At 38.9% G+C, this 24207-nt stretch overlaps 1 protein-coding gene and 1 non-coding gene across 8 annotated transcripts in view; one reads left to right on the forward strand and one right to left on the reverse strand.

Moving 5' to 3' along the window:
- The window catches only part of MTR (5-methyltetrahydrofolate-homocysteine methyltransferase), a 107636-nt gene that overhangs the window by 69972 nt on the left and 13457 nt on the right, over positions 1–24207 (reverse strand). For 6 of the 7 annotated variants that reach the window (XM_038533820.1, XM_038533819.1, XM_038533824.1 and 3 more), the window contains 6 exons: positions 23327–23386; positions 22478–22572; positions 7275–7375; positions 6080–6141; positions 4621–4688; positions 1647–1726 (listed from right to left, as the gene is read on the reverse strand). In XM_038533820.1, the coding sequence (XP_038389748.1) occupies positions 1647–1726; positions 4621–4688; positions 6080–6141; positions 7275–7375; positions 22478–22572; positions 23327–23386 (466 nt within the window). Of the gene's footprint in view, positions 1–1646; positions 1727–4620; positions 4689–6079; positions 6142–7274; positions 7376–22477; positions 22573–23326; positions 23387–24207 lie in introns of those variants that run through there. The other variant, XM_038533825.1, reaches the window with a different exon arrangement.
- LOC119871685 lies at positions 17922–18033 on the forward strand. Its single transcript, XR_005358756.1, has one exon. It is a non-coding gene; the product is annotated as a U6 spliceosomal RNA (small nuclear RNA).

Consider the following 24207-nt stretch of genomic DNA (forward strand, 5'->3'; position numbering starts at 1 on the left):
TGGGAGCCTGCTTCTCCCTCTCCCTCTGCCCCTTCCCCCTGCTTGTGCTCACTCGCTCTCTCAAATCAATAAGTAAAATCTTAATTGAAAAAATTAAAATATGGGGATGACTGGATGGCTCAGTGGTTGAGCGTCTGCCTTTGGTTCAGGGCGTGATCCCAGGGTCCTGGGATCAAGTCCCACGTCAGGCTCCTTTCAGGGAGCCTACTTCTCCCTCTGCCTGTGTCTCTGCCTCTCTCTCTGTGTTTCTCATGAATAAATAAAATTTTTTAAAAATAAATAAATAAAAATCATACCTAAATGGTTCTCTTCTTGTTTCAACTGTGGCAATGGCTATTTTTTTTTATTTTTTAAATATTTTATTTATTCATTCATGAGAGACACAGAGAGAGGCAGACCCAGGCAGAGGGAGAAGCAGGCTCCCTGCAGGGAGCTGATGTAGGACTTGATCCTAGGACCCTGGGATTACGCCCTGAGCCAAAGGCAGATGCTCAACTGCTGAGCCACCCAGGAGTCCCAAAGGCTGACTACTTACACTGTTAGCCCTTGACTAAAGTCAGTCCATAGTTTTAAGATCCGAGGATGAAATATACTATCCTACCACACCTCTCTCTGACAAAAGCCACTTTCTGGGGTAAGGGATGTGTTATCACTCCCTAAATCTCACTTCCTTTAGTCTCATTCTATTTTCTGGAGAATAAAACGAAAACAAGTAAGACTGAAGAGGATTTTTAACCCTATTCCACACTCACTCACTGGGATGAATTCAATGAAATAAATTCTGAATGAGAGAAGGAGGTGTTCCTTTTACTGATCCTTGTATTTTATTTCAATTTTCTTGAAGGAACATAAGGAACAAAAATATTTCAATTCAGAGAAATATTAAATTCTAAATTATCAGGGTGCATAATTTCCCATGTGTGCTATTTGTAGGTTTTCTAAGGGTCTGTTTATATACATATAATTTTTTATTGTTTTGCTTAAAAATACTACCTCAGAATATATCATTGAAATATTATGGGGAAAACATAAAATTTAAAGCTATTTTTCTAATGGTTGGCATGTTCCTTTTATTATTTTTTAATTTTTTCCTTTTATTTTTTTTTAATTTTTGTTTTTATTTTTTTATTAGTTCTATTTTATTACTTCTATTACTGTTCCTTATTGGAACATCAAAGCACCAAACATAATAGTCAATATCACACCTATTTGTCAAGTCTTGAATAAGTGGCAAATCTAAGATTGAGACAATATTTTTGAAGCAAGTACGATTTTCTACAAAGAGGCTGCCATCATTACAAACCATAGAGCCCTGGCAGTCTGGAATTTTCAATAACCAATAGCAAGTCTGATGATTAAAATGGTTAGCTTGTGGCCAAAAGTATGTTTTCAGAGCAGTGTCTAATAGAGCTGGGGCCGTATGAGTTCTAAATCTAAGCGAAGGCACTGCCTGGGCAAATCACCTGTGTACATTTCCCACACCTCATCTCCACCAGAATTCATTTAAATGTAAGAAAAACATGTACACTTCTTTGACCTAAGAAACAAAATTGCTTGGCACACACGTCACCACCACTTAGAATAACATACGAAATTAACCCACAAATGGTTTCTGAAATCATAAAAATCATATCTTTATCACTTACCAGATAGTAACATATGCTCCTCAAAAACAGTGGCTGGTGGAACTCTAGGCTTACAGTTTTTCACAGCTTTAGCAATCTCCCTAAGTTAAAAGAGAAAACACGACATCCGTTAATTCAGAATAAAATAAATTTAATTAAACTAACCTCCAGCTATGAAATTAAATTTATTTAACATAAGTATGCACATAATTATATACCTAATTCCAAATGTGCAGCAACAGTTATGCCTTTCGGTTTCCTCAGCAATGTAGAAAATGAACGTGTAAACTTTAACTTTTTTGTATTTTCCCAGTCTGGTGTGTACTCACTGCACCACTTTTTGCCCTCAGAGATATAAACCAAGGTACCTGACGGTTTACACAAATGCAAACAGCAAATCTCCTCCTATCTTTCCCAAGCCCATGAATTTCCTTTACTCCCTGAAATATGTGCTTGCTTCTTAGTGGCTTAAAAGGAAAAAAAGGCCTCATCATTGAGAAGGAGGAGCATATGGGAGAGGAGGTACCAGGAACAGAGGCCTGTATCTTTAGGTCTGTTTTCCCAAACACAGAAAGCACATAGTAGGGTGGGTACAGAGTAATAAATCACTAAGGTCATTACTCTTAAAAATTTGCATTGATAATGCATGTACTTCTTTTTTTATTTATTTATTCATGACAAACACATAAAGAGGCAGAGACATAGGCAAAATGAGAAGCAGGCTCCATGCAGGGAGCCCGATGAGGGAGTCAATCCCGGGACTCTGGGATCACACCCTGAGCCAAAGACAGACGCTCAACCACTGAGCCACCCAGGTGTCCCATTTTATGCATATACTTTTTAACCTTATTGGCTGTAGTTAATTAGGTCTTTGATCAACCTGGAAAATTCTGGCTCCTCCACTAATTTATCAGAGCCAGTATGAACTCCACTCTGCTGCCCCCTAGATTGGCATGCAGATGCCGAAAGCAAAAGCAGCAAACACAAACACAAACACACAACACACACACACACACACACAGGCAGACAAATACCTTAGGTAAATAGATAACAGATAAGACATATATATACCTGCATGTAGATAAACCCATACAAAGAAACACAAATACACCGGTATTTTTAAAACAACTTTTTAAAAAGAAGAAGATAATCTTATAAACAAAAGGAGATTCAAAGATAAGCTACATTCAATTATTGACAGCTTTTAGATATTATTTGGGGTGCCTGGGGGGCTCGGTCAATTAAGTGCCTGACCTTCAGCTCAGGTCATTATACCAGGGTCCTGGGATTGAGCCCTGCAAAGGCTATCTGCTCAGTGGGGAGTCTGCTTCCCCCTCTCCCTCTGCCACTCACTTGTGTGCTTGTTCTCTTTCTCTCTCTCAAATGAATAAATAAAATCTTTTTTTTATGCATTTTTTTTTTTAGATTTTTATTTATTTACTCATGAGAGAGAGAGAGAGCGAGAGAGCGGTAGAGACACAGGCAGAGGGAGAAGCAGGCACCATGCAGGGAGCCTGATGTGGGACTCGATCCCGGGTCTCCAGGATCAGGCCCTGGATGAAGGCAGCGCTAAACCGCTGAGCCACCCAGGCTGCCCAATAAAATCTTTTTTAAAAAAAGATATATTTAAAAATTACATAGGCTCTTAAGAGAGCCCATCAGAAACCAACAAAAACATTGAAATGTTAGGTAATTAATTCAGAAACAGTGGACATATCGCATGCATGAAAACAGACTCCGAACACTGAGATGACTGGCTCAAAATATGATCATCAATCTCTGTAGAAAAAAACAAACTACATTAGAAACGACAAATACCCACCATTTGCTTCGACATGGATGGAACTGGAGGGTATTATGCTGAGTGAAATAAGTCAATCGGAGAAGGACAAACATTATATGGTCTCATACATTTGGGGAATATAAAAAATAGCAGAAGGGGAAAAAATAGTAGAAGGGAATAAAGGGGAAAGGAGAAAAAATGAGTGGGATTTATCAGTAAGGGAGACAGAACATGAGAGACTCCTAACTCTGGGAAATGAACACAGGGTGGTGGAAAGGGAGCTGGGCGGGGGGTGGGGGTGACTGGGTGACGAGCACTGAGGGGGGCACTTGATGGGATGAGCACTGGGTGTTATGCTATATGTTGGCAAATTGAACTCCAATTAAAAATAAAAAAAGAAAAAAAAACTACAAATAGTCCTAAACTATACTCTATTCCACTGGACTGTAACACTCTTATAAGCCACAAAATGGCAAGGATCTGGACACACCCTTTACCAGGCTCTTCTTCCACATCCCTGGGCTTTATATGTTTTATACGAAGCCATTGCTTAATCCAATGACTGTGTGACTTCTCTTGACCTTAAGGGGCTTGGCTGTCTTAACCGTCTTTTCCTTCCACGAGAGAACTAATGGAGACGTGTATTTTTCACAATATAAAGGTATCTGAGTTTGCTGGGGCTGCCAAGATAAAATACCACAGGCTGAGTAGCTTAAACAGCAGGAATTTCTCAAGGTTTAGAAGCTAGAAGTCTGAGACAGAGGTTTTGGCAGAGCTGGTCTCCTCCCAGGCTTCTCCACCTTGTAGCCAGCTATCTTCTCCCTGTATGTTCACTCTGTTCCTTCCTCTATGTATCTGTGCCATAATCTCTTCTTTTTTAAAATCTTACTTAAATGTAATTTATTAACATATAATGTATTATTGGTTTCAGAGGTAGAGGTCAGTGACTCATCAGTCTTATATAACACCCGGGGTTCATTACATTATATCACATGCCATCCTAATGTCTTCTTCAAAAGACACCAGTTATATTGGATTACGGTCCACCTATAGAATCTCATTTTACCTTTATTATCTCTTTAAAACCCTATCCCCAAATACAGTCACACTCAAAGGAACTAGGAGGTTGGGACTTCAACACACGAATGTTGGTGGGTGAAGGACACCGTTCATCTTGTAAGAAAAGATAAAATATTTAGAAGTGATTATTACCTGATATGATCTGGTGACGTACCACAGCAACCACCAACTATATTGACCAAGCCATCCATAGCAAAGTCCTGCATTTGGGGGGGAAAAAAAAGAGTTTCACAGAGTCCCTATGAATTCTATTTTTTTTAAAGATTTTATTTATTTGAGAAAGAGAGAGAGAGAGAGAACAAGTGGCAGGGAGTGGGGGCAGGGGGCAGGCAGAGGGAGAGGGAGAAGCAGACTCCCCACTGAGCAGGGAGCCTGATGCAGGGCTCAATCCCAGGAGCCTGAGATTATGACCTGATCCAAAGGTAGACGCTTAACAGACTGAGCCACTCAGTCACCCCAAGTCCATCAATTCTAAACTCACCTCCACCAATTCAGCACAAAGAGATTACATTTCCTGAATAATGAATTTTTCATTAAAAAGAATTAAACATACTTAACCCAAGACATAAAGCTTTCACATACCCTGAATGTGAGTTTAAAAGCAGAGCATAGTTTAGATACTATGAAATCCTTTATATCATTTAAAGTGCAATGACAATCATTTGCCTACTTGATCATAATAAAGTTGTTTTTTGTTTTTTTTTTACCCTTATGCTGAGCTGAATGAATGTGAGTTGGATAGTGTATTAAATAATGCATAAAATGGCCATTAATTTTAACACTTAATTTTAAATTTTAAAAAGTTAAGAATTCAGGGGCATCTGGGCGACTCAGTTAAGAGTCTGCCTTCGCCTGAGGTCATGATCCCAGGGTCCTGAAATAGAGCCCTGTGTCAGGCTCCTTGCTCAGTGGGGAGTCTGCTTCTCCCTCTGCCTCTGCCCTTCCTCCCCCTCATGCACGTGAGCATGCTCTCTCTAATAAATAAATAAATAAAATCTTTAAAAATAAATAATTAAAGACCTAAAAATTCAGTTCCTCAGTCACATTTCAAGTTCTCCATAACCATATGGCAGTGGTAACCTACTGGTCAGTGTGGGTCTAGAGTTCAAACACATGCTAGTTAGCAAAGGGCAACCTAACGGAGCCAAGAAGTCAAGAAACTGAAAAGTCAGAGTACTAGAAAGATCATCTACTAAATAAGGCACTGAAATCACAAGAATTAAGTCAGAAATCAGAGATAATGTTAGTGAGCCAGAAGCTAAAAGTTCAAGGAAAGAGGAAGAGACCCAGGGGTTAATTTGGTTGGGGCAGAGTCGGGGAGGGGAGCCACCACTTGGGAGGGTTGTAGAGGACAGCCAAGTCTCAATTAGTTTGGGTTGGATCTGACTGGGGACTTTCCCAACAGCCACCAGTGCAGGACAGGGAGACAGGGAGCCCCTCCCTCTGCCTCTATCATCTTAACTCAGAGTGTTAAGCCTTTGTTATCTACACACCAGGATTTCTTTAGGAGAAAAATCCTCTTCTAAATATTCTAAATCTAAGATTCCATTTCTCTATCTCTTAAAAACCAAAGTGAAAGACCATCCTTCACCTTTAGCTGCATGGCCATCATTTGCGGAGTTTCATCGTAGTCACCAAATGTGTTGGGAAGACCTAAGAAATCATATTTCAAGCATTACTGAAAGCCATCTTAACAAATAGGCTATGGTGTTTGTGAAGACAGTAGTTAAGTTTAAAAGTCAGAAAATGTTATATTAAAAAAAAGAGAAAATATTACATTTATAATTTAATGGTGATTACTTGCAAAAACAATAGTTTCTAATATTGACCATAGTAAACAGAGATACCACACCTCCTCTCCACACCCCCAAAAAATCACAGAGGCAAAATAAACTATTTCTCTTCCAATTGATAGAAGAATCACTATTATATGGGACAGAATTTCTCCACTGCCACCCCTTCCCACAAAGGAAACTCAACCTTGTCAGCCAGCTGCTTGGGGTAGAGGTTGGGGGAGTATTACATACCCTTTGAACTAATGAGCACCTGATATGTGATTTAAAACAAACGCAAAATACAACCAGTCTTCTTTCAAATCAATTTTCCCAAGTAAAATTCTGGCATCAAACTAACCAATTTCCTGTTTTATTTATTAGCCCTTTCCAGTTATCTTACTCCTTGTGGGAAATAAAATTTGCTGAGCATTAAAATATATATATTGGGAGAAAGAAAGCTGGAAAATGATTTTTTAGCCCTAAGTAGCTAAGCAAATGCTCAAATACATTCACCAGGAAATCTGGTTAATCCAGAATAGATTACCAATTTCTAATTGGATAGTTTGAGAACTGTCTATAAATATCTTAAAATATATATAGTAAACTACAAATGCTAACTTTTAGAAGGGAAAAAGCTGACACATAGATTGTTAATGCAGCAGAACAGAGAAGAGGGCTCCCTCTCTTCTTATTTGCACTCATCTCTTTGGCCACATTCACAGGGCCAGTGCTGTCACCTAGAGCAAGGTTGTGATCAGTTATGTAACTAGGCTTCATTCCTCCAAAGTTCTTTCCAGTCCTGAAGCTCTTAGGGTGAGTCAGACTATTCCTTCAAGTCTAGAGGCAAGCAGTAGTCTAGACCCAAATACCCTTCATTTAGAAAACTGCCACTGCATGTCAACTCTGTAAAAGACCTACAAAAGAAACTCTTTCAGCCAACTCTTTTAACTCTACCTACCTCTGTCCTGTGTATCTGGATTTCCCCACGTGCAACTCCCTAGAAATACATACCTGCATTGGGATAACAGAGGACATAGGCTGTTGTACATTTTCCAATTGTTTCAATAAAAGGTCTCATTTCAGCCGCACCCAGAGCACAGTTTAATCCGATACTGTAAAAACCAAAAGAAGAGATGAGGAACATTTTCCTATATACAAAGTATTTATCTTAAGTTTATTTAACAAACACACAGAACACCCATCCATGATAAAAACTCTCAGAAAACCAGGACTAGAAGGGAACTTCATCAACTTGATAAAGAGTATCTAAAAAAAATCCTATAGCTGACATCATAACTTAAGGATGTAAAACTAGATGCTTTCCCCCAAGATGGGAAACAAAATAAAGAATGCCCATTTTCAACTCCTACTCAACATCATACTGCAAGTCCTGACTAGTGTACGAAGAGGAGGAAAATACAAGGTATACAGATTGGAAAGGAAGACATAAAATCGTCTTTGTTCACAGATAAGACTGTCAATGTAGAGGGGGTAGGGAAAGATGGCGGAGGAGTAGTCACCTGTTGGCTCTAATCAGGCCAAAATTAAAAATCAATTAAATGAGATGCAATCCAAACTGGAGGTCCTAACGACGAGGGTTAATGAGGTAGAAGAGTGAGTGACAAAGAAGACAAGTTGATGGTAAGGAAGGAAGCTGAGGAAAAAAGAGAAAAACAATTAAAAGACCATGAGGAAAGGTTAAGGGCAATAAATGACAGCCTCAGAAGGAAAAATCTACATTTAATTGGGGTTCCAGAAGGTGTCAAAAGGGACAGAGGACCAGGAAGTGTATTTGAACAAATCATAGCTGAGAACTTCCCTAACTTGGGGAGGGAAACAGGCATTCAGATCCAGAGATAGAGAGATTTCCCCCCCTAAAACCAATAAAAACCATTCAACACCTCGACATTTAATAGTGAAACTTGCAAATTCCAAAGAAAAAGAGAAAATCCTTAAGGCAGCAAGAGACAAGAGATCCCTAACTTATATGGGTAGAAATATTAGATTAACAGCAGACCTCTCCACAGAGAACTGGCAGGCCAGAAAGGACTGGCAGGATATATTCAGGGTCCTAAATGAGAAGAACATGCAGCCAAGAATACTTTACCTAGCCAGGCTCTCATTCAGAATAAAAGGAGAGATAAAGAGCTTCCAAGATAGGCAGAAACTGAAAGAATATGTGAACACAAAACCAGCTCTGCAAGAAATATTAAGGGGGACTCTATAAAAGAAAGAGAAAGTCTAAAGAAACAATCCACAAAAACAGGGACTGAATAGGTATCATGATGACACTAAATTCATATCTTTCAATAGTAACTCTGAACGTGAATGGGCTTAATGATCCCATCAAAAGGCACAGGATTTCAGACTGGATAAAAAAGCAAGACTCATCTATTTGCTGCCTACAAGAGACTCATTTTAGACCTAAGGACACCTACAGCCTGAAAATGAAACGTTGGAGAACCATTTATCATTCAAATGGTCCTCAAAAGAAAGCAGGGGTAGCCATCCTCATTTCAGATGAATTAAAGTTTGTCCTAAAGACTGTAGTAGGAGATGAAGAGGGACACAGTATCATACTTAAAGGATCTATTCAACAAGAGGACCTAACGATCACGAATATTTATGCCCCTAATGTGGGAGCTGCCAAGTATATCAATCAATTAATAACCAAAGTTAAGACATACTTAGATAATAATACACTAATACTGGGAGACTTCAACACGGGGCTTTCTGCAAATGACAAATCTTCTAAGCACAACAACTCCAAAGAAACAAGACCTTTAAATGATACACTGGACCAGATGGATTTCACAGATATTTACAGAACTTTACATCCAAACGCAACTGAATACACATTCTTCTCAAGTGCACATGGAACTTTCTCCAGAATGGACCACATACTGGGTCACATATCAGGTATCAACTGATGCCGAAAGATTGGGATTGTCCCCTGCATATTTTCAGACCATAATGCTTTGAAACTTGAACACAATCACAAGAAGAAATTTGGAAGAAATTCAAACACATGGAGGTTAAAGAGCATCCTGCTAAAAGATGAAAGGGTCAACTAGGAAATTAGAGAAGAATTAAAAAGATTCATGGAAACTAATGAGAATGAAGATACAACCATTCAAAATCTTTGGGATACAGCAAAAACAGTCCTGAAAGGGAAATACATCGCAATACAAGCATCCCTCAAAAAATGGGAAAAAAATCAAATACACAAGCTAACCTTGCACCTAAAGGAACTGGAGAAAGAACAGCAAATAAAATCTACACCAAGCAGAAGAGAGTTAATAAAGATTCGAGTGGAATTCAATGAAATAGAGACCAGAAGAACTGCAGAACAGATCAACAAAACCAGGAGTTGGTTCTTTGAAAGAATTAGTAAGATAGATAAACCATTAGCCAGCCTTATTAAAAACAAAAAGGAGGGCAGCCCCGGTGGCACAGTGGTTTAGCGCCGCCTGCAGCCCAGGGCGTGATCCTGGAGACCCTGGATCGAGTCCCACGTCAGGCTCTCTGCATGGAGCCTGCTTCTCCGAACTCTGCCTGTGCCTCTGCCTCTCTCTCTCTCTCTCTCTCTCTGTGTGTGTGTGTCTCTATGAATAAATAAATCTTTAAAAAAAAAAAGACTCTAATTAATAAAATCATGAATGAGAAAGGAGAGATCACTATCAACACCAAGGAAATACAAACGATTTTAAAAACATATTATGAGCAGCTATATGCCAATAAATTAGGCAATCTAGAAGAAATGGATGCATTTCTGGAAAACCACAAACTACCAAAACTGAAACAGGAAGAAATACAAAACCTGAACAGACCAATAACCAGGGAGGAAATTGAAACAGTCATCAAAAAACTCCAAAGACACAAAAGTCCAGGGCCAGATGGCTTCCCAGGGGAATTCTATCAAATGTTTAAAGAAGAAACAATACCTATTCTACTAAAGCTGTTCCAAAAGACAGAAAGGGATGGAATACTTCCAAACCTGTTTTATGAGGCCAGCATCACCTTAATTGCAAAACCAGATGAAGACCCTACCAAAAAGGAGAATTATAGACCAATAACCCCGAAGAACACAGATGCAAAAATTCTCAACAAGATACTAGCCAAAAGGATCCAAAAGTACATTAAGAAGATTATTCACCATGACCAAAAGGGATTTATCCCCAGGATGCAAGGCTGGTTCAACACTCATAAAGCAATCAACAAGATAGATCATATCAACAAGAGAAAAAAAAAGAGCCATGTGATCATCTCAATAGATGCAGAGAAAGCATTTGACAAAACACAGCATCCATTCCTGATCAAAACTCTGCAGAGTGTAGGGATAGAGGGAACATTCCTCAGTATCTAAAAAGCCATCTACGAAAAGCCCACAGCAAATATCATTCTTAATGGGGAAACACTGGGAGCCTTTCCCCTAGGATCACGAAACGACAGGGATGTCCACTCTCACCACTGCTATTCAACATAGTACTAGTCCTAGCCTCAGAAATCAGGCAACAAAAAGAAACAAAAGGCATTCAAATTGGCAAAGAAAAAGTCAAACTCTCCTCTTTGCAGATGACATGATACTGTACATAGAAAACCCAAAAGACTCCACTCCAAGATTGCTAGAACTCATACAGCAATTCATCAGTGTGGCAGGATACAGAATCAATGCCCAGAAATCAGTGGCATTTCTATACACTAACAATGAGACTGAAGAAAGAGAAATTAAGGAATCAGTTCCATTTACAATTGCACCCAAAAGCAAAAGATACCTAAGAATAAACCTAACCGAAGAGGTAAAGGATCTATACCCTAAAAACTACAGAACACTTCTGAAAGAAATTGAGGAAGACACAAAGAGATGGAAAAATACTCCATGCTCATGGATTGGAAGAAATAATATTGTGAAAATGCCAATGCTACCCAGGGCAATTTACACATTAATGCAATCCCTATCAAAATACCATGGACTTTCTTCAGAGAGTTGGAACAAATCATCTTAAGATTTGTGTGGAATCAGAAAAGACCCCGAGGGATCCCTGGGTGGCGCAGCGGTTTGGCGCCTGCCTTTGGCCCAGGGCGCGATCCTGGAGACCCGGGATCGAATCCCACATCGGGCTCCCGGTGCATGAAGCCTGCTTCTCCCTCTGCCTGTGTCTCTGCCTCTCTCTCTCTCTCTCTCTCTCTGTGTGTGACTATCATAAATAAATAAAAATTTAAAAAAAAAAAAAAAAAAAAAAAAAAGAAAAGACCCCGAATACCCAGGGGAATATTGAAAAAGAAAACCAGAGCCAGGGGCATCTCAATGACGGATTTCGGGTTGTACTACAAAGCTGTGATCATCAAGACAGTGTGGTACTGGCACAAAAACAGACACATAGATCAATGGAACAGAATAAAGAACCCAGAAATGGGCCCTCAACTCTATGGTCAACTAATATTCGACAAAGCAGGAAAGATTATCCACTGGAAAAAGGACAGTCTCTTCAATAAATGGTACCGGGAAAACTGAACAGTCACATACAGAAGAATGAAACTAGACCATTCTCTTACACCAGACACAAAGATAAACTCAAAATGGATGAAAGATCTAAATATAAGACAAGAATCTATCAAAATCCTAGAGGAGAACACAGGCAACACCCTTTTTGAACTCAGCCACAGTAACTTCTTGCAAGATCCATCTACAAAGGCAAGAGAAACAAAAGCAAAAATGAACTACTGGGACTTCATCAAGATAAAACGCTTCTGCACAGCAAAAGAAACAGTCAACAAAACTAAAAGACAACCTACAGAATGGGAGAAGATATTTGCAAATGACCTACCAGATAAAGGGCTAGTATCCAAGATCTATAAAGAACTTATTAAACTCAACACCAAAAAAACAAACAATCCAATCGTGAAATGGGCAGATCACATGAACAGAAATTTTACAGAGAAAGACATGAACAAGGCCAACAAGACATGAGAAAATGCTCCGCATCACTGGCCATCAGGGAAATACAAATCAAAACCACAATGAGATACCACCTCACACCAGTGAGAATGGGGAAAATTAACAAGACAGGAAACAACAAATGTTGGAGAGGATGTGGAGAAAGGGGAAACCACTTGCACTGTTGGTGGGAATGTGAACTGGTGCAGCCACTCTGGAAAACTGTGTGGAGGTTCCCCAAAGAGTTAATAAAAGAACTGCCCTACGACCCAGCCATTGCACTGCTGGGGATTTACCCCAAAGATACAGATGCAGTGAAACAGCAGGACACCTGCACCCCGATGTTTCTAGCAGCAACGTCCACAATAGCCAAACTGTGGAAGGAGCCTCGGTGTCCATCGAAAGATGAATGGATAAAGAAGATGTGGTCTATGTATACAATGGAATATTACTCATCCTTTAGAAATGACGAATACCGACCATTTGCTTCAACGTGGATGGAACTGGAGGGTATTAAGCTGAGTGAAGTCAATCGGAAAAGGACAAACATTATATGGTCTCATTCATTTGGGGAATAATGAAAAATAGTGAAAAGGAATAAAGGTGAAAGGAGAGAAAATGAGTGGGAAATATCAGAGAGGGTGACAGAACATGAGAGATTCCTAATTCTGGGAAACGAACAAGGGGTCGTGGAAAGGGTCGTGGGTGGGGGGTTGGGGTGACTGGGTGACGGGCACTGAGGGGGGCACTTGACAGGATGAGCACTGGGTCTTATGTTGGCAAATTGAACTCCAATAAAAATATATATACAAAAAAACCCTGTCAATTTAGAAAATCCCAAAGAATCAACTAAAAAATTCTTGGAACCAATAAGCAATTATAGCAAGGTTGGAAAATACAAGGTTAATATACAGAAATCAACTGTTTACCCATATACCAGCCATGAGCTACTGAAATTAGAAATTAAAAACACAGTACCATTTACATCAGCATCAAAACAAATTAAATAGTGGGGTATATTCTAACAAAATATGTACAAGACTACATAAAGAACTACAAGTCTTAAGAGATAAATCAGGGCAAATCTAAATAAGTGAAAAGATATTTCATGTACATGAATTAGGAAGACTCAGCATTGTTAAGATGCCAGCTCTTCCCAATTTTATTTATAGAAAATTCATTCACACAAATCCAATGAAAATTTTAGCCAGTTATTTTCTAGATATCAACAGCCTGAGTCTAAAGTGTATATGGACAGGCAAACAACCCAGAATAGCTAATATGATATTGAAGGAGAAGAACAAAGTCAAAGAACTGACACTACATGACTTCAAGACTCACTAAAACCTAAACTAATCAATGATATTGGTGAAAGAGACAAATAGATCAATGGAATGAAATAGTCTAGAGAAAGAAACACACAAATACAGTCAAAGATCATTATCATTGACAAAGGAGCAAAGGCAAGCCAAGGGACAAAGGACTTCCTTTTCAACAAATGGACATTCACATCTAAAAAAATTCAACAAGATACAGACCTTACATCTTCCACAGAAAAGTAACTCAAAAGGCATCAGACCTAAATATAAACAGCAAACTATTAAAGATATAAATATATATTAAAAGGTAATACAGCCTGAAGCTTGGGGATCCCTGGGTGGTGCAGTGGTTTGGCGCCTGCCTTTGGCCCAGGGCACGATCCTGGGGACCCGGGATCGAATCCCACATTGGGCTCCCGGTGCATGGAGCCTGCTTCTCCCTCTGCCTGTGTCTCTGCCTCTCTCTCTCTCTCTGTGACTATCATAAATAAATAAATTTTAAAAATTTAAAAAAAAATATCAGCCTGAAGCTAATACTATATGTTAACTAATTGAATTTAAATAAAAACTTCGAAAAAGAAAAAAAAGAAAGAAAGAACACAGGAGACTTTGATGGCCATGAGTTTAGCCATGAGCTTTTAGATAAAACACTGAAAGTGGGATCAGTGAAAGAAAAAACGGATACACTAGATTTCACTAAAACCAACAACTTCTGCTCAGTGAAAGACACTATATTGTTAAAAGCATGAGAAAACAACCACAGATTGGGAGAAAATATTTGTAAATCATATATTTAATAAAGAAATGATAACCAAAAGTAAAAATTCTTAAAACTCAATAATAAATATACATGCATCCAACATTGGAGCAAAAAAATATATAAAGCAATTATTAACAGAGCCAAAGGGAGAAAGTGACAGCAATACAATAGAGGACTTTAACACATCACTTCCATCAATGGTGATCATCCAGAGAGAAAATCAATAAGGACACATTGGCCTTAATACGACATATTAGACCAATGAGTGTAACTGATACCTATAACATTCCATCCAAAAGCATCAGAACACACTCTCGTTCTCAAGTGGACACAGAACATTCCCTACAACACATGGTAGGTAGGCCACATAACAAGTCTCAAAAAAATTAAAGAAGACTGAAATCATATCAAGGATCTTTTCCAACCACAATGGTATAAAACCAGATAAGATCAATTACAGGAAGAAAACTGGAAAAACAATAAATAGGTGGAGATTAAGCAGGTTACTGAACTACTGAGTCACAGAAGAAATCAAAGGAGAAATTTAAAAATACCTAGAGACAAATGAAAACAGAAATATGACACACCAAAATCTATGGGCAGCAGCAAAAGTGACTTTCTAAGAGGAAAATTCAGAGTAATAGAGGCCAATCTCAAGAAATAAGAGAAATCTCCAATGAACAATTTAACTTTCCATCAGAGGAACCAGAATTAGAGTATACAAAGCCCAAAGTCAGCAGAAGGAAGGGAATAATAAAGTTCAGAGTAAAAATAAATGGAATAGACGAGGGACCTAGCTGGCTGGGTAAGGTAAGCAAGCAGCCAACTCTTGATTTCGGCTCAGGTCATGATCTGTCAAGGTCCTAAGATCGAGCCCCGAGTCAGGAGTCAGGCTCTGTGTTCAGCAGGGAATCAGAGCTGCTTGAGATTCTAACTCTCTCCCTCTCCCTTTGCCCCTCCCCCACTTGTGCACGCGCACTCATGCTCTATCTCTCTCTCTCTCTCTCAACTAAATAAATAAATATTTTAAAAAATAAATGAGCCTAAAAAACAAATAGAAAAGATCAATGAAACTAAGACACTGGGGGTTATTCCGTATGTTAGTAAATTGAAGACCAATAAAAAATAAATTAAAAAAATAAAATAAAATAAAAATAAAACCAAAAAAAAAAAAAAAAAAGAAACTAAGAGCTGGTTCTCTGAAAAGATAAAATTGACAAACCTTTAACTAAACTCACTAACAATAAAGGAGATGGCTCAAATAAAATCAGAAATCAAAGTGGAGAGGTTACAACTGACACCACAGGAATATAAAAAATCATGAGACTATTATAAATGATTATATGCAAACAAATTGAACCTACAAGAAATGGATAAATTCCTAGAAACTACAACCTTCCAAGACTGAATCACAAAGAAAAAGAAAATCTCAATAGACTAATTACTAGTAAGAAGACTGAAGCAGTAATCAAAAACCTCTCAAAAAACAGAAGTCAGGGACCAGAAGGGTTCACTCAGAATTCTACCAAAACATTCTAAGAAAATTTAATACCTATCCTTCCAAAACTATTTCAAAAAACTGCAGAGGAATAAATGCTTCCAAATCTCCATAAGAAGTCAATATTATCCTGATACCAAGACCAGACAAAGACACTCATCTCTTCAAAAAAGAAGATTGCAGGCCAATATCCCTGATGAACACAGATGCAAAAATCCCCAACAAAATATTAGCAGACCAAATTCAACAATACATTGAAAGGATCATACACCATGATCAAGTGGTATTTATTCCAGGGATGCAAGGATGGTCCAACATCCTTGGACAAGCCAGCCAATGTTATATACCACGTGAATATAATGAAACATAAAAATCATAGGATCATCTCAAAAGATGGAGAAAAAGCATCTGCCGAAATTCAACATCCACTTATGATAAAAACTCTCAACAAAGAGAGTATAGAGGCAACACACCTCAACATTATATGGCAAACTTACAAGTAATGGCATAGTCAATGGTGAAAAGCTAAAGCCTTTCTTCTAAGATCAGGAAAAGGCAAGGATGCTCACTCTCTCCACTTTTATTCAACACGGTATCAGTCTTAGCTATAAGACTTAGTTACAAGTCTTAGCTATAGCAACTAAAAAGAAATAAAGGACATTCTATTGGAAAGAAGTAAAATTCACTATTTGCATATGATATGATTTTTTTTTTTATGATATGATTCTATATATAGAAAACCCTAAAGACTCCACTAAAAAACTGCTAGAACTGATAAATGAATTCAGTAAAGCAGGACACACAATTCTTGTCACCAAAAAAAAATTTGTTGCATTTCTGTACACTAAATAGCAAACTATTAGAAGGAAGAATTAAGAAAACAATCCCATACAATTGCATCAAAAAGAATAAAACACCTAGAATAAATTTAACCAATAGGGTGGAAAAACCTATATACTGAAAACAGTAAGATACTGATGAAAAAACTGAAGATGACACAAAGAAATGGAAAGATATCCATGCTTGTGGAATAGAAGAATACTATTAAAATGTCCATAGTACCCAAAGCAATCTACAGATTCTATAACAATCTACGGTGCAATCACATTAAAATTCCAATGCATTTTTCATAGAACTAGAACAAATAATCCTAAAATTTATATAGAACCACAAAAGACCCTCAAAGCCAAAACAGGGGATCCCTGGGTGGCGCAGCAGTTTAAAGCCTGCCTTTGGCCCAGGGCGCGATCCTGGAGACCCGGGATCGAATCCCACGTCGGGCTCCCGGTGCATGGAGTCTGCTTCTCCCTCTGCCTATGTCTCTGCCTCTCTCTCTCTCTCTCTCACTGTGTGCCTATCATAAATTAAAAAAAAAAAAAAAAAAAAGCCAAAACAATCATGAGAAAGAAAAAGAAACCTGAAGATATCACATGCCCAGATTTCAAATCATACTACAAAGCTACTGTAAACAGTATTGACATAAAAATGGACACAAAGATCAATGGAAGAAAAGAGAGCCCAAAAATAAACCCATGTCAAGTAATTTACAACAAAAGAGGCAAGAATATGCACTGGGGAAAGGACAGTCTCTCCAATAAATGGTGTTGGGAAAACCAGATAGTTACATGCAAAAGAATGAAACTGGACCATTTTCTTAACACCATACACCAAACTAAACTCAAAATGGATTAAAGACCAGATCATAAAACTCCCAAAAGAAAACAGGCAGCAAGCTCCTTGATATCAAGCTTAGCAATGGTTTTTTGGATCTAATTCCAAAGACAAGGGAAACAAAAATGAAAATAAACAACTGAGGGGATCCCTGGGTGGCTCAGCGGTTTAGTGCCTGCCTTCGGCCCAGGGCGCGATTCTGGAGTCCCGAGATCGAGTCCCACATCGGGCTCCCTGCATGGAGCCTGCTTCTCTCTCTGCCTATGTCTCTGCCTCTCTCTCTTTCTCTCTCTCTCTCTCTCTCTCTCTGTGTCTCTCATGAATGAATAAATAAATAAAATCTTTAAAAAAAAAAAGAAAATAAACAACTGAGACTACATCAAACTAAGAAAGTTCTGCATAGTAAAGAAAACAATCAATAAAACTAAAAGGCAACGTATGGAATGGGAGATGTCTACAAATCATACCTCTGGTGCTTGCTTCAGCAGCACATGTACAAAAACTGGAATGATACAGAGAAGATAAGCATGGCCCCGGCACACAGGTGACATGCAAATCATCTATCTGATAAGGGGCTAATATCTAAAATATTTAAAGAAATCATATAACTCAATAACCAAAAAATCCAATTAAAAAGTGAACAGAAAAAAAAAAAAGTGGACAGAAGAGCTGAATAGATATTCTTCCAAAGAAGATATTCAACCAACAGACACACGAAAAGAAGCTTAACATTGCTCATCATTGGGGAAATCCAAATCAAAACCACAATGAGATCACCTGACATCTGTCAGATTGGCCGGTATCAAAACGGCAAGAAACAAGTGTTGGTGAGGATGTGGAGAAAAGATAGCCTTTGTGCACTGTTGGTGGGATAGCATACTGGTGCAGCCACACTACAGAAAACACTATGAAGGTTCCTCAAAAAATTAAAGATACAAATACTATATGATCCAACAGTTCCACTACAGGGCATCTATCCAAAGAAAAGAAAAACACTAATTCAAAAAAAAAAAAAAAAAAAAACCCACATGTATCCCTATGTTCACTGCAGCATTACTTATTAGCCAATCAGGGTGTTATGCCAAGTGAAGTAAGTTAGACACAGAAAGACAAATATCACATAATTTGACTTACATGTAGAATTTTAAAAAAAACAAAACAAATAGGGCATCTGGTGGATCAGCCAGTAAGGCATCTGCCTTCAGCTCAGGTCATGATCTCAGGGTCATGATCTCAGGGTCATGATTGAGCCCTATGTCAGGCTCCCTGCTTAACAAGGAGTCTGCTTTCTCCCTCTCCCCAACCCCCTGTCTGTGCTCTTTCAAATAAATAAATAAAATCTTTAAAAAAACAAAACCCAGATTCACAGGTCTAGAGAACAGACTGATAGTTGCCAGAGGGGAGGGGGTTTGAGGGTGAAATGGGTACAAATCAAGAAGCACAAACTTCCAGTTACAAAAGATTAAGTCACTGGGAGGTAATGTACAACATGGGAAATATAGTCAGTAATACTGTGTTAACTTTGTATGGTGACAGAAGATAACTAGATTTATTGTAGCAATCATTTTGCAATGTATACAAATGTCAAACCACTGTGTTATATATCTGAAACTAATATATTTTAAGTCAGTTATACCTCCATTAAAAAAAAAAAAAAAGATTGCTAGGTCCTGTGCATGACTAAGTTACAAGCCTCAAATAAACCTGTTCTGTTGCACCAGTTTCCAGCTCCACTTGGAATGCTTTTACTCTGTTTATCTTGTGCTACTGTCATCCACACTCAACACCAGATAATAAACTGAAATTTTTTTATCATCACATTACCAGTAGAAAGGATCCTAGACTTTTGCTAAACTTCATTCCAATCCTAACTCATCTGGTTCAATAGTTAGGTGGCTTCAGTTCCTCATTTGCTGCATGAGAAAACTATGCCCAACTGGCAATCAGGGTCAAATGAAAGTGAAATCAGATATGTGAAAATGTTTCAGGAAAATACAGTCCTTATCCTATCTGCTCGTTCTGATATACCCATCTGCCTTTGCCTAGCAAATTCTGACTCATGCTTCAAAAACCAGCTCAAATGTCACCTTCTCTACAAAGCAGTCCTTGCCGCAAGGACACCATTATAGGTGGATAGGATGGATCCTATGTACTGCCAGATTTTTGTTCATATTTCTATATACCAGTTGACATTTTACATCTGAATTCACTTATGTATTTCTCCTAGTGTGGACTGTTTCACATTTGCCTGTATTCCAGGGCACAGAGTAGGATTTCAATTAATGCTCAATGAATAAAAATTATATAAAGGCTCAAATTATATAAAGGCTCATTGTTACACATTATTTTGTTAACATATGTACAGTTTGCAATAATCAGGAATTAATAAGCAATAGTTTCTCACAGTCACCTTGTTACATACTATCTGTTTATATATGTGTGCATATATACATGTGTATATATGTGTATATACATATATACACAAATTTATTAAAAATCATCATATATTTGTTAACAGGACTCCTCTCTACTGAGATTGACCCTCAGTATTGAACTAGAAAGAAAACCAGTAGGCACTACTCAGAGTTCCAAACCTGGAACAATATAAATAGGACCTGATACAATTCTCCAATTCCTGGGCTGCCATCTATCTGCCTACCTGCCCCTTCGGTCTGTAAGATTCACAACAAATTGGAGACGAGATATATTCTCTCTGTGAAAGGGGTACAGATGAATGTTGAAGACATAGACAGACTTATAGGATAACAATTTTTAAAAAATTAACCGCTGAGGGGATCCCTGGGTGGCTCAGCGGTTTGGTGCCTGCCTTCGGCCCAGGGCGTGATCCTGGAGCCCCGGGATCGAGTCCCACTTCGGGCTCCCGGCATGGAGCCTGCTTCTCCTTCCACCTGTGTCTCTGCCCCTCTCTCTCTCTTTCTATGTATATCATGAATAAATAAATAAAATCTTTAAAAAAAATTAACCACTGAGTGGGTCAAAAGTCAAAATTAACTTCATGTTTGCTTAAGGAACAAATAGAAATTTTTGAAACTCCATAAAAATACCATCTGTGGACTCCTGCAAGTGAGGCAGGGCCAGAACATCCTCTCAGGATGTCTTCTGAGAACATGACAGTTGGGGCAATGTACATGTTCATCTACATATCTAGGGGTTCCAATCAGATCATGAATTAAGACTCAGTAAAGGGGATGGGGAAGAGAGCCAGAGAATGAAAGGAGGAATGCTCAGAGTATATGAGGAAAGACAAAAAAAATTCAAGAGTAAATTAGATATTGTTTGTCATCAGAGACCCCTACACTTTCCTATCTTTAGTTTTTCTGTTAAACATTTATTGCAGCCACACTACATGCCAAGGACTTTATTAAGCACTAGAGAAACAAATGATTAAGACATTGCTCTGAAAAAGCTCATAGGCTGTAAAGGAGTCAATCACAGGCAAGTTCAATAGTTACTTTCTTAATTATCAGCCCCAATCAACCGGATGACAACAAACTCTAAATTAATAGCAATTCTTAAAAAAAATTCACATTAACTCAACTGTAAGACATGTCATGAAACCAGAAACATTAAAACATGAAAAAAAAACATCAAATAATTGATAAAATGTGGTATGGCACCGTGGCTACAAGCGTGCTCCTATCACCAGATTCACTACTGACTGATTTGATGTTGGGCAAGTGACAACCCGAGTGTCTCTATTCCCTTTTCATCAAAATGAGGACATGAACAGCAGTGCCCACCTCAAGGTGTTGTGGCTAGAATTAAAAGAAATAACTCACATAAAACACTTAAAATAGCAAGCTCTCAATAAATGTCCATTACTATTATTTTTGTGGCAAAAATTATACTCAAACAGAGTGAGAACATCAACCTGCGCTAGTCAGAAAGGGCAGGTTCCCTAGAAAGGACCCTGGAGATGATTCTTAAATGCTAACAAGGAGCCAGCAAGAGTATGACTGTGTGTGTGTGTGTGTGTGTATATGTGTGTTTTGGGCAGGGGCAGGCACAGCTTCCAGGCAGGAAGATCAGTAAATGTATGGAAAAGGCAAAGGTGAAAATAGTACATACTGCTGGAGGTTCCATTTCACTCATGGTATGTAATGTAAAACATTTTTGATAAGATAAATGGAAGATATTTTAAAATAGAATGCAAAAGACAGGTTAATTTTTTTTTTTTTAAGATTTATTTATTTTAGAGAGAGAGAGAGAAAGCACAAGCAGGAGGGGAAGAAGGAGAATCTCAAGCAGACTCTGTGTTGAGCATCGAGCCCGATGCTCCATGACTTTGGCTCATGACTTGAACCAAAATCAAGGGTCAGATGCTTAACTGACTGGGCCACCCCAGCACCCCAAAACCAGGTTAAATTTCAAGATAAAAAAATCTGACCTTTAGAATTCCCACCTTACCCCAAGCTGGACTGCTTCTGTTTGCCCCATAAGCAGGAAGTGAAAAAACCTTGCAAAGCACTGCCCTAAGAACGTAAGCACTGGCAGCAGTTTTATAGCATTCCAACTGAGCCGAGCATAGCCTTACATTGTGAGGGGCACATTTACAAATAAACAGACAACCATGTGCCCAATCCCAGGGGTAGGAGCAATCTCCCAGCCCTTCAAATTGACCCCTTCAGGCAGTGGTCTTTTTTTTTTTTTTTTTTTAAGATTTTTTTATTTATTTATTCATAGAGACACAGAGAGAGAGAGAGGCAGAGACACAGGCCGAGGGAGAAGCAGGCTCCACGCAACAAGCCTGACGTGGGACTCGATCCCGGGTCTCCAGGATCACACCCCGGGCTGCAGGCGGCGCTAAACCGCTGCGCCACCGGGGCTGCCCCAGGCAGTGGTCTTCTGATGTCCTTAAGGAAAGTCTGAATGTACTGCCCAGAGAGCCAGCGTCCCATTCAGGCAGTTCAGCAGAAATATGCAGGAATGATACCCTCCCAGGGAGAGTTCTGTAGACATCAGGGAAGATCCCTCTAAAAGGAATGGAGTCAAAGAATGATCACTTACCAGAGTGGGCTTGCATGAGACACACTGATGACAAATGCCTCTCCTGTCTGTCCAGAAAGAGTTCGCCCACTTTTATCAATAATTGTCCCCGAAATCTGAATTAACAAAGTAAACACAGTCCATGATAGACTCAAGTTAAGAACATGGTCACAAACATGAAATAAAATGAGTATGCTAACTTTGTTGTTTTACAAGGAAGAAAAGTGTAGAGCTCTCCCCAAGGAAGCACTTTTCATCACAGTCAAAAAGGACACAGGCAAAGTGATTGTGGGGAGGAGTCGATAAGCCAGGGAAGTCAGGAAGTCAGGGAAAGTCACTGAGGCAAAAGCAGTGACCAACAAAGATTTAGAATTCACACATCCAGTGCCACTGCAGAAGGCGTTCCCAGAGACCTCAGGCTGTCCTGGCTGTCACACCTCTGGTTCATCTAACACCCCTTGATTTGATTCTATTCTTTTCCCAACAAGAAATCCTGGGACTCTCCGGTGGATTGGCCTCCTTGCAGGTTGGTGTTGTCATTTCTGGGTACTTTGATCAGCATGCAAGCCCCCTCTCCTGGGGCTCTTATCAGCGGGAGTCCCTAAAGACTTTCACTTCAGGAGACCAATTCATCAAGGCTTCTTTGGAATGGCCTGCCTTTCACCAAACATTTCTGGGTTCATTTTCTTAGCATTTCCAGAGCTAAGCCTGCCACTGGTCTACAGCTGGTGAACTGGGGAGAGGAAACCGAAATGGGTGGTTCCTAATAGATTACTAAAGATAGTTCTATGTTGGGAAAATGAAAACCCTACCCTCAAAATGACAGTATTAATAAAAGACAAAATTCAGCATGCAAATTCTCGAACTTACGAAGATAGGCCTGGGGGAATACTCCTCTTCAAAAAGTGTTTGGAGTGCAAACAAGGCTGCCTGTCAGAGGTAAAAAGAAGACAGCTTTATTTTTGAGAGACTGTATCTTTGGCCAGTCTAACTGGCTAATCAGAATGCCGCCTCTTCCCAAAACTCTCTAGATAAGATAGACATCACATTCTCTGGGGAAGAGGCATGTCCTCCCTGTAAGGTACAATTCCAACACCCCATTCTTAAGTAGAACACTGTACATACTGAAACAAAACAATATGAGAGTTTACAAACTAATATTTCCTCCGAAGAGGAGCTCAAGAGCTATGCTCTTTCTTCCTTTTCCCAGTCAAAATTAAGTGAGAATGCCTCCATCTTCCACATCCTCATATATACACAGTCAGTACAGAGCGAACGGTGTGTGTCATTACAAACAACAGTGTGAGCTCAGAATGGTCTGCAAAGGTACAAATGCCAAGCTACTCTGTGCACACCCGTGATGTATTAAGTTCTAGGGAACATCTTTTTTTTATCACTGTATTTCTTGATCCCAAGAGGAATTCTCACATTTTTCTGAAGTCAGAATGCAACCTGCCCTTAGTGTATACCTTTAGTGTGATGGTGGGGTTCCTTTGCATATTAATTAAATCAACAATATGAGAATTTCTTTTCCTTTTCCCTTTTTTTTTTTTTTAGAACTAGCCAAGTTGATCCTAAAGATCTTATGGACAATAAACAAAGAAGAATAACCAGGAAAATTCTGGGGGAAAAATAGAGGGGGAAGGAGGTTAATGCAAGCCTACCAGCTACTCAGATGTATTTTAATCACAATGCTACAGAAAATAGCAGGAAGGGGGTGTGATATCTGACAGATTACTGGAATAAATTCT

This window comes from Canis lupus, chromosome 4 (genome assembly GCF_011100685.1).
Source record: "Canis lupus familiaris isolate Mischka breed German Shepherd chromosome 4, alternate assembly UU_Cfam_GSD_1.0, whole genome shotgun sequence".
Classification (NCBI taxonomy): Eukaryota; Metazoa; Chordata; class Mammalia; order Carnivora; family Canidae; genus Canis; species Canis lupus.